The 16,920-nt window shown below is 56.0% G+C and overlaps 2 protein-coding genes across 3 annotated transcripts in view; one reads left to right on the top strand and one right to left on the bottom strand.

The window, feature by feature from the left end:
• The first annotated feature begins 53 nt into the window (after window positions 1–53).
• On the top strand, window positions 54–13,681 carry Flii (FLII actin remodeling protein). 2 transcript variants are annotated; one of them, XM_059270816.1, is made up of 30 exons: window positions 54–184; window positions 1,962–2,072; window positions 2,356–2,427; window positions 3,470–3,550; window positions 3,830–3,915; window positions 4,004–4,165; window positions 4,353–4,456; window positions 4,879–5,054; window positions 5,133–5,290; window positions 6,038–6,122; window positions 6,407–6,554; window positions 6,653–6,786; window positions 6,953–7,165; window positions 7,337–7,516; window positions 8,146–8,228; window positions 8,347–8,421; window positions 8,609–8,692; window positions 8,781–8,952; window positions 10,421–10,525; window positions 10,701–10,892; window positions 11,189–11,377; window positions 11,468–11,607; window positions 11,679–11,910; window positions 12,029–12,183; window positions 12,260–12,320; window positions 12,400–12,528; window positions 12,599–12,705; window positions 12,873–12,978; window positions 13,181–13,246; window positions 13,391–13,681. In XM_059270816.1, exons 1-30 carry the CDS (start codon window positions 122–124, stop codon window positions 13,523–13,525), a joined length of 3,804 nt encoding a protein of 1,267 aa, XP_059126799.1. In that variant the 5' UTR covers window positions 54–121; the 3' UTR covers window positions 13,526–13,681. The 2 variants fall into 2 exon arrangements, with proteins under 2 accessions (XP_059126799.1, XP_059126798.1); XM_059270815.1 differs by having other exon boundaries at window positions 6,650–6,786.
• Llgl1 (LLGL scribble cell polarity complex component 1) overlaps window positions 13,651–16,920 on the bottom strand; it is a 15,562-nt gene continuing 12,292 nt past the window's right edge. The window contains 6 exon segments of the mRNA XM_059270818.1: window positions 13,651–14,712; window positions 14,803–14,923; window positions 15,114–15,220; window positions 15,344–15,458; window positions 15,595–15,859; window positions 16,333–16,628. Coding sequence (XP_059126801.1) covers window positions 14,634–14,712; window positions 14,803–14,923; window positions 15,114–15,220; window positions 15,344–15,458; window positions 15,595–15,859; window positions 16,333–16,628 — 983 coding nt within the window. The 3' untranslated portion in view covers window positions 13,651–14,633.

Below are 16,920 nucleotides of genomic sequence, written 5' to 3'. Positions count from 1 at the left end.
CCCGGAGCCGCCGCGGCCGGGAGGAGGCGCGCGCGGGTTAAAGGGGCGGGGCCGGCGCTGACCCAGCCCGCGGCTCCCGGCCGCCCAGCGTCCTCCTTGCCCGCCGGAGAGCTGCGCCACCATGGAGGCCACCGGGGTGCTGCCGTTCGTGCGCGGCGTGGACCTCAGCGGCAACGACTTCAAGGTTAGCAGGGGGGTAGTGGGAGGGCGACCCCCGCGGCCGTCCCTCTGGGCCGCGCCCTCTGCGCTTCCGGGACCGGCGGGCGGGGCGGGCGGGCCTCCGAGAGTCTTCCCGGGCCGGCCCCGCCCGCGGCGGAAGACCGGATCCGGCGCTCAGGGGACCGGGGCCCGCACAGGAGAGGGGCCCGCGCGCGGGTCGCGCGCCCGAGCCCTCGCCACCGAGGGAACACGCCCTAGCCGGCTACCGCCCCACCCTGTGGTCTCGGGCCAGTCACTTCTCCTCTTGCACCACCGGGGTTCTCATGTGCCCCAGGGGCTTAGGATCAGCCTGTTTGGAGGCGTGGGATGGAAAGGGATCTGTTAGTATGTAGTGTCTGACAGGTGTGCGAGGTCCTCCGCGGTGTGGTCTGCGCAGCTGCGAGGCTGATTGATGGCCATGGCAGGGGACCGGCTCCCCGGCATCCCAAGTTCTTCAAAGTCAAGAAAGAGGCAGGCTATGGGCGTGGTAGCGCACGCTTTTAATGCCAGCACTTGGGAGGCAGAAGGCAGGTGGATCTTTGAGTTGAGGCCAGTCTGGTCTACAAAGAGAGTTCCAGGACAGCCATAGCTACACAGAGAAACCCTGTCTTGAAATTAATGATAATAATAATAATAATAATAATAATAATAATAATAATAATAAGGCAGGTTGATTGCAGGCCTAGCGGAGAGGAAAGCTGGACAGGAGGGGCAGGCAGCTCAGAGGCCTGGCGTCCCTTTACATGTCAGATTGGGGGTCTAAGGAGGAGGAGGAGGAGGAGGGCTCCCCCTGAGTTCACCTGCACGTGGACACATTTGTCACCGCTTTGCCCTGTCCACATTCCCACCATCCTCACCTGGGGTGTCCGTGTGTCCTCTCTGGACTAGGAACGTCTGAGTCACCTTGGGTAATGTGGCTGGAGGAGGCAACAATAACAAAAGGCAATTAAGCTTCAAGCTGCTCAGATGTCAAAATGGCCAGGGTTAGCCGCTGGGTGGTGGTGGTGGTGGTGGTGGTGGTGGTGGTGGTGGCGGCGGCGGCGGCGGCGGCGGCGGCGGCGGCGGTGCACGCCTTTAATCCCAGCACTCAGGAGGCAGAGGCAGGTGGATCTCTGGCTTCGAGAACAGCCAGGGCTACACAGAGAAACCTTGTCTCAGAAAACCAAAAGAAAAAAGTGGCCAAGGAGGGGCTGAAGTGGGCATTACATATGAGAACTGAATGAAGAGTCTGTGCCAGGAATGATGGAGAGCTGGGCTCTTAGCGCAGTCTGGGGAGCGTTAGTGGGAACCTCACCGCAGACAGCCCAAACTCCCCGGAACACCAGGCAAAGCAACGTGAGCGCCACTAACCACACCAGGTCTGTCTGGCCTCCCTGGGACACAGACTCCAGCAGGACAGACAGATTTGGGTTCGTTTGTCCTTTGGGGACTCTCAGTCCCATTTTGTGAGTAGCAAATGGAAATAGAAAGTGAACGCCAGGCGGTGGTGGCACACGCCTTTAATCCCAGCACTCGGGAGGCAGAGGCAGGTGGATCTTTGTGAGTTCGAGGCCAGCCTGGGCTACAGAGTGAGTTCCAGGAAAGGCACAAAGCTACACAGAGAAACCCTGTCTTAAAAAAACCAAAAAAAAAAGAAAGAGAGAGAGAAAGTGAAGCAGCTAAGGAGTTGGCTCCGGCCTCTGGACTCCCTGGGGACCACAGGAGGTGTTGGGAGCCCGGGCAGCCCTCTCCCAGACGGTCCTCACCACGTCTGTTCCCACCAGGGTGGCTACTTCCCTGAGAATGTTAAGGCTATGACCAGTCTGCGGTGGCTGAAGCTGAACCGCACAGGCCTCTGCTACCTGCCTGAAGAACTAGCGGCTCTCCAGAAGCTGGTAAGGGCAGCGGGCAGAGGGAGGGTCCCTGTCGCCAGGGCTGGGCCAGGTGGGCATCCCCTGCCAAAAAGATTTGGTCACATAGAAAACAGGAATCAGTATGGGCGGGCAAAGCTAGCGGAGTGGGAGTGGGCACCCGACCTGGGAGGTATACAAGGAGGGGGAGGGTGTGTAAAGGAGAGGGGATTGTTGGAATGGCCTTCCCGGGTGGTGCAGTTGCAGCGCAGACAGGGACTGCGCATCTTAGCTCCCCACCTGAGCCTCCGACTCTTACCCTGTCCAGGAGCACCTGTCTGTGAGCCACAACCACCTGACGACCCTGCATGGGGAGCTGTCCAGCCTGCCTTCACTTCGGGTGAGTTGTGAACACAGCCAGTGCAGGTGAAATGTGGGGCTAGTCCGTGTGCATGTGTGTGTGTGTGTGTGTGTGTGTGTGTGTGTGTGTGTGTGTGTGTGTGATGTGCCTCTGACGTCTCCCACACAGGTAAAGACCCCTGGCCACACAGGCAGGTGACTTTTCAGAAGTCACCTCCAGACAGCGGTGTAGCTGGTATGACTGGATCTGGAAGGTGGCCTGACAATCAGGCCCCTGCCAGCCTTACAGGCTTCAGCCAGGGCTGTCTTTGCAGGGCCAGAACCCCGGCTCTGGACCTGGGCTTCCTGACTGTAAACCAGGGCCTTGCCACTGACTAGCTGTCTTAGTTGCTTTCCTGTTGCTGTGACAAAACATGAAAGCATTTCATTTGGGAGCTCATGGCTCCAAGGGTTAGAGTGCATGACCATCGCCCAGGGAGCACGCAGCAGGCAGGCAGGTATGGTGCTGAGCAATAGCTGGGAACTCACGTTGAGACAACCACAAAGCAGAGAAAGCTAACTGGAATGGGGTGGGCTTTTGAGTTTTCAAAGCCTGCCCCCAGTGACACACCTCCTCCAACAAGGCCACACCTTCTAACCCTTCCCAAACAGTTCTACCAACAGTGAACTAAGCATAAGTGTAGTGGTATTTGCTCCACCTATGACCCTGGGCTATAGGGCCCGAAGGAGGTGGTGCTTCTTGCCGTGGTATGCCACCTCTTAAAAGGGAAAAAGAAACAGAAGTGGATGGGAATGCAGGCCAGTGACAGTGTGCATGCCTGTCACTTGCAAAGCCCTGGGCTTCCATCCCAGTGCCACAACTCTGAAGGCCCCTTGTTGGGCTCTGGGGCACACTGGCATTGGGTTTTAAAGTCCGACATTCACCAGAAGGATAGGAAGAGCCCACCAGATGGACTGTGTGAGCAAAGATCAGAGGTGGGAGAGTCCTCAGACATGGCCTCCAGCTTCTGAAGAAACACTTGGCCTGTGTTTCTCCCTGAGGGCAGGAAGTAAGGATCACAAATTTTTCCTTGTATCCCTAGGCCATTGTAGCTCGGGCCAACAGCCTGAAGAACTCTGGAGTCCCGGATGATATCTTCAAGCTGGATGATCTCTCAGTTCTGGTCAGTGGTTACCTGCCCATCTGGCCCCTAGGATGCCCAGTCATTCAGTCCTCACTCATCACAGCAGTCTCTGGGGCCATCATCTTCCCTTAAATAGACAGTGCTGGGCCAACATCACTCATGGAATCAGTTCCCTAACCCCGCCCCCTTCCACTCAGGATCTGTTTCCCTCTGGCCTTGAATGCTTATCCCTTCCTGCTCAGTGTTCTGCCAGGTCCTTGAGTATGACAGAGGCATGAGGTGGGGCCACCCTGGCCTAACCTTGCCCCTGCTCCCTAGGACTTGAGCCATAACCAGTTGACAGAATGCCCTCGGGAGCTGGAGAATGCTAAGAACATGCTGGTGCTCAACCTCAGCCATAACAGGTGCTGGGGAGCTTGAGGGCGCAGCGGGTGGGCAGTAGAGCCAGGTGGGATGGAGGGCTGACTTTCAGTCTGTCCCTCTGCACTACAGCATCGACTCCATCCCCAACCAGCTGTTCATCAATCTTACGGACTTGCTGTACCTGGACCTCAGTGAGAACCGCCTAGAGAGCCTTCCGCCTCAGATGCGCCGCCTCGTGCACCTTCAGACCCTGGTGCTGAATGGAAACCCGCTGCTGCATGCACAGCTCCGGTAGGGGCCATGCTTTTCCTTGCATCCCAGGGGTCCTGGTCCTTCCAACCCTAGGCTCGGGCCTCAGCACTGGCTTGTGCTTGCTGAACATCATGCCCACTCTTTGGTCTTGCCCTCCTGTCCACGCCATCCCCAGCTGCACCCCTTGAGGGGACTTGCCTTAGGGTAACCAGTCCTTTCCTCACAGGCAGCTCCCAGCCATGATGGCCCTACAGACCCTGCACCTTCGGAACACTCAGCGCACCCAGAGCAACCTCCCCACCAGCCTGGAGGGCTTGAGCAACCTTTCAGGTCTGGACTGTCTGGGGAGCCCCTTTAAAAATGTCTACTTCCTGCCTCATCAATCACATCTCACAGATACGTCAGATTACCGTTTAAAAGCTTTTTCGATAGGGCCTTGCTGTGTGACTCCGGCTGCCTGGCCCGGCTGGTACTCACTGTGCAGACAGGTTGGCCTTGGATTCTTAGCAGCCCCCCTCTCTTAGCCTCTCAAGTGCTGGCATTACGGTTCGGCACCCCATGGTCAGTTTACACTGGGTTTCTGTCACTAGACACCTGAGGGAGTTTCTCAAACGTAGAAACTAAAGGTTGAGAGGTTTGCCTAAGACCACACAACCTGGTGGTAGAATAGATAACAGGGATCCACAATGAGGCTTGCTTCTTCTGGTGGCTGTTGTGTGGGTCCTAACTGACGGGCCCCTCCAATGCCCCAGATGTGGACCTGTCATGCAACGACTTGACAAGGGTGCCGGAGTGCCTGTACACCCTCCCCAGCCTGCGCCGCCTCAACCTCAGCAGCAACCAGATTGCAGAGCTGTCCCTGTGCATTGACCAGTGGGTGCACCTGGAGACCTTGAATCTGTCCCGCAACCAGCTCACCTCCCTGCCTGTGAGCCCTTGCCTGGGACCTAGGGTGGGCTGGGCAGGAGTGCTGGGCTCTGCGCTAACAGATGTCCTGCTCCTCCAGTCGGCCATTTGCAAGCTGACCAAGCTGAAGAAGCTGTACCTGAACTCCAACAAGCTGGACTTTGACGGCCTGCCTTCTGGCATCGGCAAGCTCAGCAGCCTGGAGGAATTCATGGCTGCTAACAACAACCTGGAGCTGATTCCTGAGAGTCTCTGCAGGTGCTGGGCAGCCTGGGCCGGGTGGAACTCAAACTGGAGCTGATGCTGCAGCTCGTGATCTGCCTGCATCCCGCTAATAACTGATTAGCCTTCAGGGATGAGGCCCCCGCCCATCCCGCACCCAACTTGGGTTTCCCAGAGCACCTTTTAGGAGGATAATGTTAGGGTCTAGGTAGGGGTCCAGTACCATAGAAGTTTGTGGTTCCTATCCTCTTCTGAAAATCACTAACCCTCATGTGGATCATGTTGTAGAATATTATATTAAGGTGTATTACTTCTGTTTATGTTGCATTTGTTTAACTCTGTGAAGCTCTGTTACTATACCTGTCTAAAACACCTGATGGTCTAATAAAGATCTGAACAGCCGATACTGCTGGCAGGCAGAGAGAATAGATAGAAGGAAAAATCTGGGAGGAGAAAAGAGAGGCAGCCAGAGAAAGAGGAGGACTCCAGGGGCCAGCCACCCAGCTACACAGCGAGCTGTGGAGTAAGAGTAAGATTTACAGATGTAAGAGAACGGGAAAAGCCCAGAGGCAAAAGGTGGACAGGATAAATTAAGTAAAGGAAAGCTGGCTAGAAACTAAACTAAGCTGACTGATATGGGAACTGGGTGGTGGGCCCCCCAAAAGAGCCAGAAAACAACAACAGGATCATGTGGGTGCCTTGCTCTGAGACAAAGACCCTTTTCCTCTGGCCCTGATTGCAATACCATATCACCTAAGGCTCTGTCTGGCCCTGTCTTTACAGGTGCCCAAAGCTGAAGAAACTCGTCCTGAACAAGAACCGTCTGGTGACCCTCCCAGAGGCCATCCACTTCCTGACAGAGATCGAGGTCAGGCAGTGGGGACAGGGTATCGGGAGAGATGGAGCAGAGGGTGTGCCTGTGTTTTGGAGTGAGACCTAGCAGTAGCCTTCTAGGGGCAGTGCCCAGGTGCCACTGGGGAGAGTGGCATCTTCTCTCAGCACACTGTAGTGTCACTGAAGCCCCACAGGCAGCTGCAGGGTGGCCAGGACAAGAACTTAGTTCCTGGTCCCAGCTACAGACCAAAGTTAGAGGCCAGATATGTGGCTTGGAGTTGAGCGCCCAGCCCAGCACCATCTCTGCTCACCTAACAGGTCCTGGATGTGCGAGAAAACCCCAGCCTGGTCATGCCGCCCAAGCCTGCTGACCGAACTGCCGAGTGGTACAACATTGACTTCTCACTACAGAACCAGCTGAGGCTGGCAGGCGCCTCCCCTGCCACGGTGGCTGCCGCTGCGGCCGGTGAGTAGAATGTGGTCTGGCCTGGGAGCAAGGGCACTCCTCTGGATCTGTGCTTACCCATCTGCAAGGGCTTATATGCTTGCACCCCCCATAAGTAGGGAGCGGGTCCAAGGACCCCTTGGCTCGCAAGATGCGGCTCCGGAGGCGTAAGGACTCAGCCCAGGATGACCAGGCCAAGCAAGTGCTAAAGGGCATGTCAGACGTTGCCCAGGAGAAAAACAAAAAACAAGAGGTAAGTCAGCTCAGGGCTGGGGCTGGGCAGGTCTGGACTCCGCCCAAGAGGAAGAGGGGCCCTGAGCAGAGAGAGTGGCAAATTAATGCTAAGGTCCTGTGATGATGGCAGGCAGAGGCCAGCCTTAGTGTCTGAGTAGTGTCAAGTACTGCTCCTGTGTCCCCAGGAAAGCATAGATGCCCGAGCACCTGGGGGCAAGGTGAGGCGCTGGGACCAGGGCCTGGAGAAGCCACGCCTTGACTACTCGGAGTTCTTCACGGAGGACGTGGGCCAGCTGCCTGGGTTGACCATCTGGCAAATTGAGAACTTTGTGCCTGTGCTGGTGGAGGAAGCCTTCCATGGCAAGTTCTACGAGGCTGACTGCTACATCGTGCTCAAGGTGGGGCTGGCTCCTAGTGCTCTGCATGGTGTGGCTCAGTGAGGCCAGGGGCAGGTGGGCAGGCTGAGTTTGGTAGTTAGGCAGTGGACACCATGCATGCGGCTTTCCTGGGGCTGGGAAACCATGAATAGCCCACGAAGGCTCTTGTGGCTGATGCCTTGGTCTCCTCAGACCTTCCTGGATGACAGTGGCTCCCTGAACTGGGAGATCTACTACTGGATTGGTGGGGAGGCCACACTCGACAAGAAAGCCTGTTCTGCCATCCACGCGGTCAACCTGCGCAACTACCTGGGTGCCGAGTGCCGTACTGTGCGTGAGGAGATGGGCGATGAAAGCGAGGAGTTCCTGCAGGTGCGGCCAGCAGACCCGGATGGGAGGGAACGCGGGCCGTATGTACAGAGGTGGGCAGGGAGAGGTGGGGCAGGGAGAGGTGGGGCAGGGAGCTGAGAGGCAGAGGTGGGAACGAGAAACCGCACACAGCAAGGTGAGGTCTGGGGAGGCCTCAGGTGAGGTCTGGGGAGGCCTCAGGTGGTCAGAGCCTGAAACCCATGGCTGAGGGAGAGAGGTTGGCAGATTAGCATGGGAACTGGTGGACAGGATAAGGAGAGTAGCTGAGAGATGGGGCTGGGACCTGTAGCTGTTGAGGCTAAGGTCAGGGCCCAGCCTAAAAAATGCAAAACCAGTTGAGAAAATGGCCTCCCCTGATGCCAGCTGGGTTACCTTTAGAGAGGGCATGCAGCTGGAGAGCTTACCCTGACCACCCAGGTTTGCAAGCTTCCATAAACACCTCTCAGACTGCCCACCATCTGTACACACACTTTTGTACATGTACATGTAAAAGGTGCATGTACTCCATCCTGTTCAGAATCACTGTGGGTCTGTACCCCCACTCCAGCGGTGTGAACTCTCCCAAGCCTGGCAGGGGTAGTTGGTGGGGGCAGGGGACACCTCGGTGATGAAGAACCATACTCACACAATAGGTGTTTGACAATGACATCTCCTACATTGAAGGCGGAACAGCCAGTGGCTTCTATACTGTGGAAGATACACACTATGTCACCAGGTAAGCATGTAGAGATGGGTGTCATTGTCCTGGACCGCTGGGAATGGGTACAGGCAAGGGTGATACGGTCAAGGGGCCCTTGGCGCCCACATCAAATCTTTCTTGCTCTGTCCCCCAGGATGTACCGTGTATATGGGAAGAAGAACATCAAGTTGGAACCTGTGCCCCTCAAGGGGGCCTCACTGGATCCAAGGTGAGCACCCTGATAGGAGAAGAAGTAGGGGTACTTGCCCTTAGTTGCCTTCCCACCTATGAGGAAGCAATCTTAACTTCCCTCAGAGCTTGGAAGAAAAGCCTGGGGTCTACCCAAAAAGGGCCAGAACCCCACCTTACGGGTCAGGCACAGGGAGTTACATTACAGCTCTTGCTGTCCTATCCAGATATGTGTTCCTCCTGGACCGAGGACTGGACATCTATGTGTGGCGGGGGGCCCAGGCCACACTGAGCAACACCACCAAGGCCAGGTAGGTGGGTCTTATGGAATGTTCTAGGCGAAGGAAGGTATCCCTAAGAACAACATGGCCTTGCTGAGGGCTTTGCATCTGTCCTCAGGCTCTTTGCAGAGAAAATTAACAAGAATGAACGGAAAGGGAAAGCAGAGATCACACTCCTGGTGCAGGGCCAAGAGCCCCCAGAATTCTGGGAGGTGCTGGGTGGGGAGCCCTCTGAGATCAAGAAGCATGTGCCTGATGACTTTTGGCCACCCCAACCTAAGCTATACAAGGTGAGTCACGGTGCTGGGGTACAGAGTAAGCCTGACTGCAGTTGGTCGGTTGTGCTATGGGCTTTGGGAGAAGAGGGCATTCTTCTGGACAAGGAGCTCAGTCTGGAAGCCAGCTTTGAGGATGGAGCTGGCACACTCTTCTCGAAGGTGGGCCAGAAGCTCCTGGGTACCAGAGCTGAGAATTTGGCCTTAGTTTTGTGAGTGGTAGGAGACTACGGTTCTTATGAGCAGGAAAGAGACAAGTTAAGAAATCAGAAACAGGGGCTGGAGAGATGGCTCAGAGGTTAAGAGCACCAACCGCTCTTCCAGAGGTCCTGAGTTCAATTCCCAGCACCCACATGGTGGCTCACAACTATCTGTAATGAGATCTGGCACCCTCTTTCGGATACATAATAAATAAATAAATCTTTAAACAAAAAAAAAAGAAAGAAAAGAAATCAGAAACAGCCGGTTGGCGGCGGCACATGCCTTTAATCCCAGCACTCGGGAGGCAGAGCCAGGCGGATCTCTGTGAGTTCGAGGCCAGCCTGGTCTACAGAGCGAGATCCAGGACAGGCACCAAAACTACACAGAGAAACCCTGTCTTGAAAAACCAAAAAAAGGGCTGGAGAGATGGCTCAGAGGTTAAGAGCACTGACTGCTCTTCCAAAGGTCTTGAGTTCAATTCCCAGCAACCACATGGTGGCTCACAACCATCTGTAATGAGATCTGGTGCCCTCTTCTGGCCTTCAGTCATATATGCTGTATATGTAATAAATAAATCTTAAAAAAAAAAAAAAAAAAAAAAAAGAAAAGAAAAGAAAACAGAAACAACAGTAAGGACCCAGATTGGGCAGGCAAGGAACATGCATTTAAAAGCCCTTCCAGCTAGGTAGTGGTGGTGCACACCTTTAATCCCAGCTCTTGGGAGGCAGAGGCAGGCAGATCTCTCTGAGTTCAAGGCCAGCCTGATCTGCAAATCCAGTTCCAGGACAGCCAGGGCTACACATAGAAACCCTGTCTCAAAAATCGACAAAAACCTAACAAGCAATTCCAGGACTGCAGAGATGGCCTAGTGGTTAAGAGCACTTTTCTTCCAAAGGACCTGGATCCAAGTCCCAGGACCCACAGGGCAGCTCTGGTCACAGGGTCCAACACTGCCTTCTGGCTTCCCTCCACAAGGATACATATGATGCACATATGTACATACAGGCAAAACATGCCTACTTAAAAATAGTAATTAAAAAGTTAAAGCCTTCCACTGGTTTGCAGTGAGACTCTGCAGGAGCATTTGCCTGGTGTGGGCAAACCCCTGGTACAGCTCCTTATACTAGAAAAAAGCCCAGCATATCCTAGATCCTTCCACTGGTAGGAAGTCCTTAAAATGTGGTTCAGTTTGGAGGGAAACAGGTCCAAATAGCAAGGTGGGGAGCTAGGCCCCAAATCGGCAAATGTGGGGTCTGCCATACCCATCTCATTCTCCTGCCAGGTGGGCCTGGGCCTGGGCTACCTGGAGCTTCCCCAGATCAACTACAAGCTCTCAGTGGAACACAGGAAACGGCCCAAGGTGGAATTGATGCCAGGAATGAGACTGGTAAGGAGGCAGGAGGTGGGCATGGGTCGTGAGACTGGGAGGAGACAGGAGGTGGGCATGGGTTAATGAGACTGGGAGGAGGTAGGAGGTGGGCATGGGTCAGTGAGACTGGTAAGGAGGTGGGCCTGGTCCAGTCTGTGTAGGCCGGGTGCCGACCTCTCGCCTCTGTCTACAGCTGCAGAGCCTACTAGACACACGGTGCGTGTACATCCTGGACTGCTGGTCTGATGTATTCATCTGGCTTGGCCGCAAGTCCCCACGACTAGTGCGTGCTGCTGCGCTGAAACTGGGCCAGGAGCTGTGTGGGATGCTGCACCGGCCGCGCCATGCAGTGGTCAGCCGCAGCCTGGAGGGCACCGAGGCTCAGGTATGTCCCCACGCCCACAGCCAGCGGCTTGCCTTCCACTGCCCGCCATGCCCTCACCCCTCTACTGGCACTGCTGTGCTGCAGAGGTGGGCCCAAGTCCACCTTATCTTTGCAGAACCGTCCACTCTGTCTCCTGTCCCCATTTCTTTTTGCTAAGCTCCACCTTTCCAGGTCATCTCCAGCTCCTGTTTGGACCCCACCCTTGAGCTCTGACCAGATTTTCCAAACCTCGATTGGATCCTCCTTAACTGTGCTGTACCTCTCTCCAGTTTACGGTATTACACTGTTCTCCACAGGTGTTCAAGGCCAAGTTCAAAAACTGGGACGACGTGTTGACTGTCGACTACACTCGGAATGCAGAGGCCGTGCTGCAGGGCCAGGGGCTCTCTGGGAAGGTGAAGCGTGACACCGAGAAGAAAGACCAGATGAAGGCTGACCTCACTGCGCTCTTCCTACCTCGGCAGCCACCAATGGCACTGGCTGAGGTGGGGTGAAGCCTGGGGTGGGGGGGATGTGAGAGGTGGGGAGCGCTGCACAGCATGGTGCTCAGACCTCACTTGGGGACGGGATGACAGGCAGAGCAGCTGATGGAGGAATGGAATGAGGACCTGGATGGCATGGAAGGCTTCGTGCTGGAAGGCAGGAAGTTCACTCGACTGCCGGAGGAGGAGTTTGGCCACTTCTACACACAGGACTGCTACGTCTTCCTCTGCAGGTGCCACAGAACTACTTCACCCTCTGTCCTCTGCCCTGTGCAACCCCTGCTCACCACTGTCTAACCCACAGGTACTGGGTCCCTGTGGAGTACGAGGAGGAAGAGAAGACGGAAGACAAAGGGAAGGCAGAGGGCGCAGAAGGGGAGGAAGCAGTGGCTGAGGCAGAGGAGAAGCAGCCGGAGGAGGATTTCCAGTGCATTGTGTACTTCTGGCAGGGCCGGGAGGCCTCCAACATGGGCTGGCTCACTTTCACCTTCAGTCTGCAGAAGAAGTTCGAGAGCCTATTCCCTGGCAAGCTGGAGGTGTGCCCCATAGCCTACGGTTGGGACGGTAGCGTGCACAAGCCAGACCTGAGGAGTCTTGACCTTGAAGAGCAGGTAGGGTCTAGGGAACTACCCAGAACTTCCTTCTGACCCCCAGGTAGTACGTATGACACAGCAGCAGGAGAACCCCAAGTTCCTGTCCCATTTCAAAAGGAAGTTCATCATCCACCGGGGCAAGAGGAAGGTGGCTCAGGGCACTCTTCAGCCGAGCCTCTATCAGATCCGTACCAATGGCAGCGCCCTCTGCACTCGGTGGGTACCTGGCTTGGGGAGAGGGCAGGACTCCATGGTGGGGGTAACACTGCTGATCCGCCCCCCCTTCCCCTAGGTGCATCCAGATCAACACTGACTCCAGCCTTCTCAACTCTGAGTTCTGCTTCATCCTCAAGGTGAGGCTGTGGGCAGGATAGCTGAGCAGGGTGGTGGGCAAGACTCTAGACCTGACCCAAGCCCCTGTGCACACCACAGGTCCCCTTTGAAAGTGAGGACAACCAAGGTATTGTGTATGCCTGGGTGGGCCGGGCCTCAGACCCTGATGAAGCCAAGCTGGCAGAAGACATCCTCAACACCATGTTTGACGCTTCCTACAGCAAACAGGTGACAGAGGTGGGGGCAGGCAGGAAGTGGGGAGCAGGTGAGGGCCCTGGCTGACCCTCCCTCCCCACAGGTCATCAACGAAGGTGAGGAGCCAGAGAACTTCTTCTGGGTAGGCATTGGTGCACAGAAACCCTATGACGATGACGCAGAGTACATGAAGCACACGAGGCTCTTCAGGTGAGTGCCCTGAGCCCTCTAGCTTCTGCGGAGGCACTGGGGCACAAGCCCTGTGATGATGACGCAGAGTACCTGGAGCGCACGAGGCTCTTCGGGTGAGTGCCCTGAGCCCTCCTCTGGCTATTTTAGTTCTGACCCTCACCTTCACCTTGACCGTTGCCCTTCAGGTGCTCCAATGAGAAGGGCTACTTCGCAGTGACTGAGAAATGCTCTGACTTTTGCCAAGATGACCTGGCAGATGATGACATCATGTTGCTAGACAATGGCCAGGAAGTAAGTCAGTCCCCCACCTCAGACCCTGCCTGCTAGATAGAGTTGTAGATGGAAATAGTGGGGCCAGAGGTAAGCATTCCCACCAGCCACATGTGGAGCACTTGAGTAGCATATACAAAGGCCCTGGGTTCAATTTCTAGCACTACAAAACACCAAAAAGGACAAGACACCCATGTGACCATTTCCTCCACCTTATCCTCAGGTCTACATGTGGGTTGGGACCCAGACAAGTCAAGTGGAGATCAAACTGAGTCTGAAGGCTTGCCAGGTAAGAAAGGGACATACTAAGGCCAGCCTGATGACTTCAGGACCACCTGCCCCCTCCGTCATCCTGGGCCGAAGCATGGGAAGGGGCACTGGGCAGTCCAGCAGGACTCGGAGGACTACCCAGGCCCACTGTCTTCCACACCAGGTGTACATCCAGCACACGCGCTCTAAAGAACACGAGAGGCCACGCCGTCTGCGCCTGGTCCGCAAAGGCAATGAGCAGTGGCCTTTCACCCGCTGCTTCCACGCCTGGAGCGCCTTCCGCCAAGCCCCAGCCTAGGCCGTACCTGACCTCAGACTCAGCGAGGAAGAAGAGGCCTCCCAGCACCTGCTTCGGCTACCCACCAGTCTTGCCCACATCCTGCAAGCCCCACCAGTGTGTCCACATGTGTGCAGCAGATGCAGTTTAAAAGATATTAAATGCTTTTATTTTCAATATTAAAAAATCAGTACTTTTAATATTAAAACTAGTTTTTAAAAAAGGACAAAAAAGCCCAAGGTGGAGTCTACAGGGAAGCCCATCCTCACCGCCCGACACACATGCACACACCCGCCTGACTCCAGTTACAGTGCCTAGCAGTTTCCAGTCACGTGAGCATACACACAGGCCAGGAGCAAGTACCAAAACTGCTTTAGAAATGACTGGCCAGCGCAGTCCAGGCGTTAGAAAAATACTCTGCTTGAGGAGAAATAAAGGACAGTATGGAGTGCAAGACACAGGATCCTAGCACACACCTCCAACTGCCTTTCAAGCTGGGGGCGTCTTTAGGGCCCAGCATCAGTAAGATGATCCCACAGGTTAACAGGTGTGGGTTCAATGTTAAGGAGCTAGGCAAGGCAGACAGTGGGCTGGGATAAGCAGATGGTGATGGCTAGGGGAAACAAACCCAGGCTCTTTCAGTGATAGCCTGAGATGGGCTTGCTTGGGATCTAGGAGGGTACCAAGTAGAAGAGTATGGGTAGTATCTATGCTCAATGTAGGGTGCAGAGGCACTAGCTATCGAGGTCCAGATAGCTCCAGGCTCCAGCTAGGTTGGGTCCATAGCAGGATATGGTAGGCACATAAGCTCCATGTGCTGGCTCAACAGGCAGGACCTATCAGCCTCAGTGACTGTCCTGTGAAATGGGCTCACTAAACAGATGAGCCTCAGTTCCTACACCCAGTCAGAGGTGGCCTTCTAAATGCCCAGGACCTCAAGGCTGACAGGACATCCCCTTTCTAGCACTGAACTGTGAGGATCATGACTGTGGGTCCCCTAAGCCTCTGACAGCTAGGGGAAGGCAGCTAGGCTTCCAGGAGTGACACCGTCACAGAGGCCTGCCAGGGTCCCAGCTGGGGCAAGGGACAGCAGCTGCTGCGTGGTAAGGCTTGGCTGCCTCACAGCACCTCATTTAACCAGAAGGGTGTAGGCCCGGGCCTCGTCTGCTTCCAGGTTCCGAAGGTTCTTCTCCGAGTCCTCAGGAGAGCTGGGGAGGGGCAGTAATCAGAAGGGCTGGGGTGGGAAGACCCCTAGTTGCCCTGGGGATGGAGGCTTGGGAAAGGGCAGCCGGCCTCACCCCAGGAAATCCTTCACATATTCCACTGTGACATCCCCTGTCGTGTCCAGCGTGGTGTCCCCACTCGCTGCCGAGTCAACGGACACAGGTGAGAGAGTGGCCTCGGGTGGCTCTGTGGTATCTGCTGGAGAAGTGTCCTCAGTATCCACTCTGCATCCAGAGACTGGCCCACAGCTGGACATGCACACACAGGCACTCTGGCCTCTCGGATGGCAGCTTCCAGCCCTGGCTCAGTAGCACTGAGCTTACGTCTTGACCTCTCCCCAAGGTACCCTCAAGCCAATGTCTGCCCCATCCCTGTGACCTCTCACCAGCTCGCTTGCTGTGGGCAGAGTGAGGGCTTCCTTCACAGCTCTCTGGGGCCAGGGTGATGTTTCGGGTCCCATTAGCCTGGCTCAGCTTGGGTGAGTCTTGAAGACTACAGAAACAGATGGGCGTGTCATGGGGTCTAGTAAAGGTGCTACCTCCCATCCCCAAACCAGGAACAGGCATTAACACCAGGAGTGCAGAACCCACGGCGGACGGGGCCCTCCTCCCACACCTGGGCTGGGTGGCATTTCGGGGCCAGCTGATGTCCAGAGAGCAGAGTGGCTCTGTGATATTACGAGCACTGAGGGAGAAGCGCTCAAATTCCGATGGAGAGATCAAGTAAAAGCCTGTGAGCAGGAGAAAAGGAACACGTAAGGAAGACCGATCCCGCCCAGCCCTTGGCCGCCATTCCTCCATTCCTAAGCAGAGTCTGTGCTTTCTGCTCTACCCGGCATTTGCTCCCAACCACCTGCCCCACCTCACCCTGACCATGGCGTGTGAAGACACAGGAAGCGATGCCACTGATGTCCTCCTTCCGGATACAGGAGTAGTGCACCTGAGGCCTCAGGCCAGGCACAGAGAAGACGTGAACGTCGCCCAAGTTGGTGAGGCAGGCGAGGCAGGTCTCAGCGTAGTCCTCAGACATCACACTGGCAAACGTGGCCAGGGCGACCTTGCGCACACGGCAGCCTTCATGGGCCGTCAGTTTGAACTTGGTCTTGGCACTCACCTTGGGCAGTGTGAACACCTGGTGACAGGCAGTCTGCGTTAGGCCAGCCTTGGCCTACCCACACCTCACTCAGCTGCACACCCCCACCTGGCCCTGCAGGCCTCAACCCAACCGTGCATGTCAAAATGACATCCACTGAACCAGCCATCCCCTCAGCCCAGGCTTCATGGCATGCCTCATCTCTACCCACGGCCGATGAACTAGACATAGTCCTATGTTCTATGCCTGGCACCCCTTCAGGCCGTAAGTCCCTGGGGACTGGGTTCAAGGGGTTCACACGGGGCTCTTGGAGAAGGCTATGAGGTAGAAGGCCTTAGGGGGTCCTGGCAGGCCTAGGGTGCACCCAGGTCCTTCAAGGGCCTCTACTGGCTGAAGGCTTTGATGGAATAGGAGGGATTTAAGTCTCAGCAGGCAGGGAAATGGGCAAAGCAGAGGTTCTAAAGGGTCCAAGACGGGGCCTGGACGGATCTCCGTCACCCACGGATGCTCACCTTGAACTGCTCCTCAGATGCTATGAGCACAGCGTGCCCACCCTGCATGTCAGGGGCCTGTGCCAGGTCCCGGGAAGCCTCATAGGGCTCAGGCAGTGGACGGCCACGACCGTCCAACACAGCGATGGCCACCACGGGTGCCCGGTGCATGAGCTGTACCTCCTTGCCCAGCACCGCCTCCACGGCCTGCTCAGGCCGCTTTTCCCCACCGGCTGCGGCTGCTGGAACCTCCAGCGCGTAGGCAAATACGGAGCCCGAGTTGGTCCCTGCCCACATGGTTGGCCCATGGTGGGTTGCTGTGGGAGACAGGCACAGTGAGGAGGGCCTCCTGAGGAACCCCATTCCTCACAGACCCTTCTCTCACCTGTCCCTTCATTTCCTAACTGGTTTGCAGGGATCAGATCTCAGGAATTCGTGCTCACTCCTACCTCACACCTGCTGTGTGGTCTCAGCCCGCTAGTCTGAGACACCAGAACAGCTCTGATGCGAAGGCAGGAGCCAGCGTGAGGACATCTGCAAGGTGGCTGTCAGGCCACAAACGGTCCCCGATACCACCAACCCACCAACCTGCACCCTCAACTCATCCCA

Source organism: Peromyscus eremicus, chromosome 8a (assembly GCF_949786415.1).
Source record: "Peromyscus eremicus chromosome 8a, PerEre_H2_v1, whole genome shotgun sequence".
NCBI lineage: Eukaryota > Metazoa > Chordata > Mammalia > Rodentia > Cricetidae > Peromyscus > Peromyscus eremicus.
This window is presented reverse-complemented; position numbering and strand designations above follow the sequence as displayed.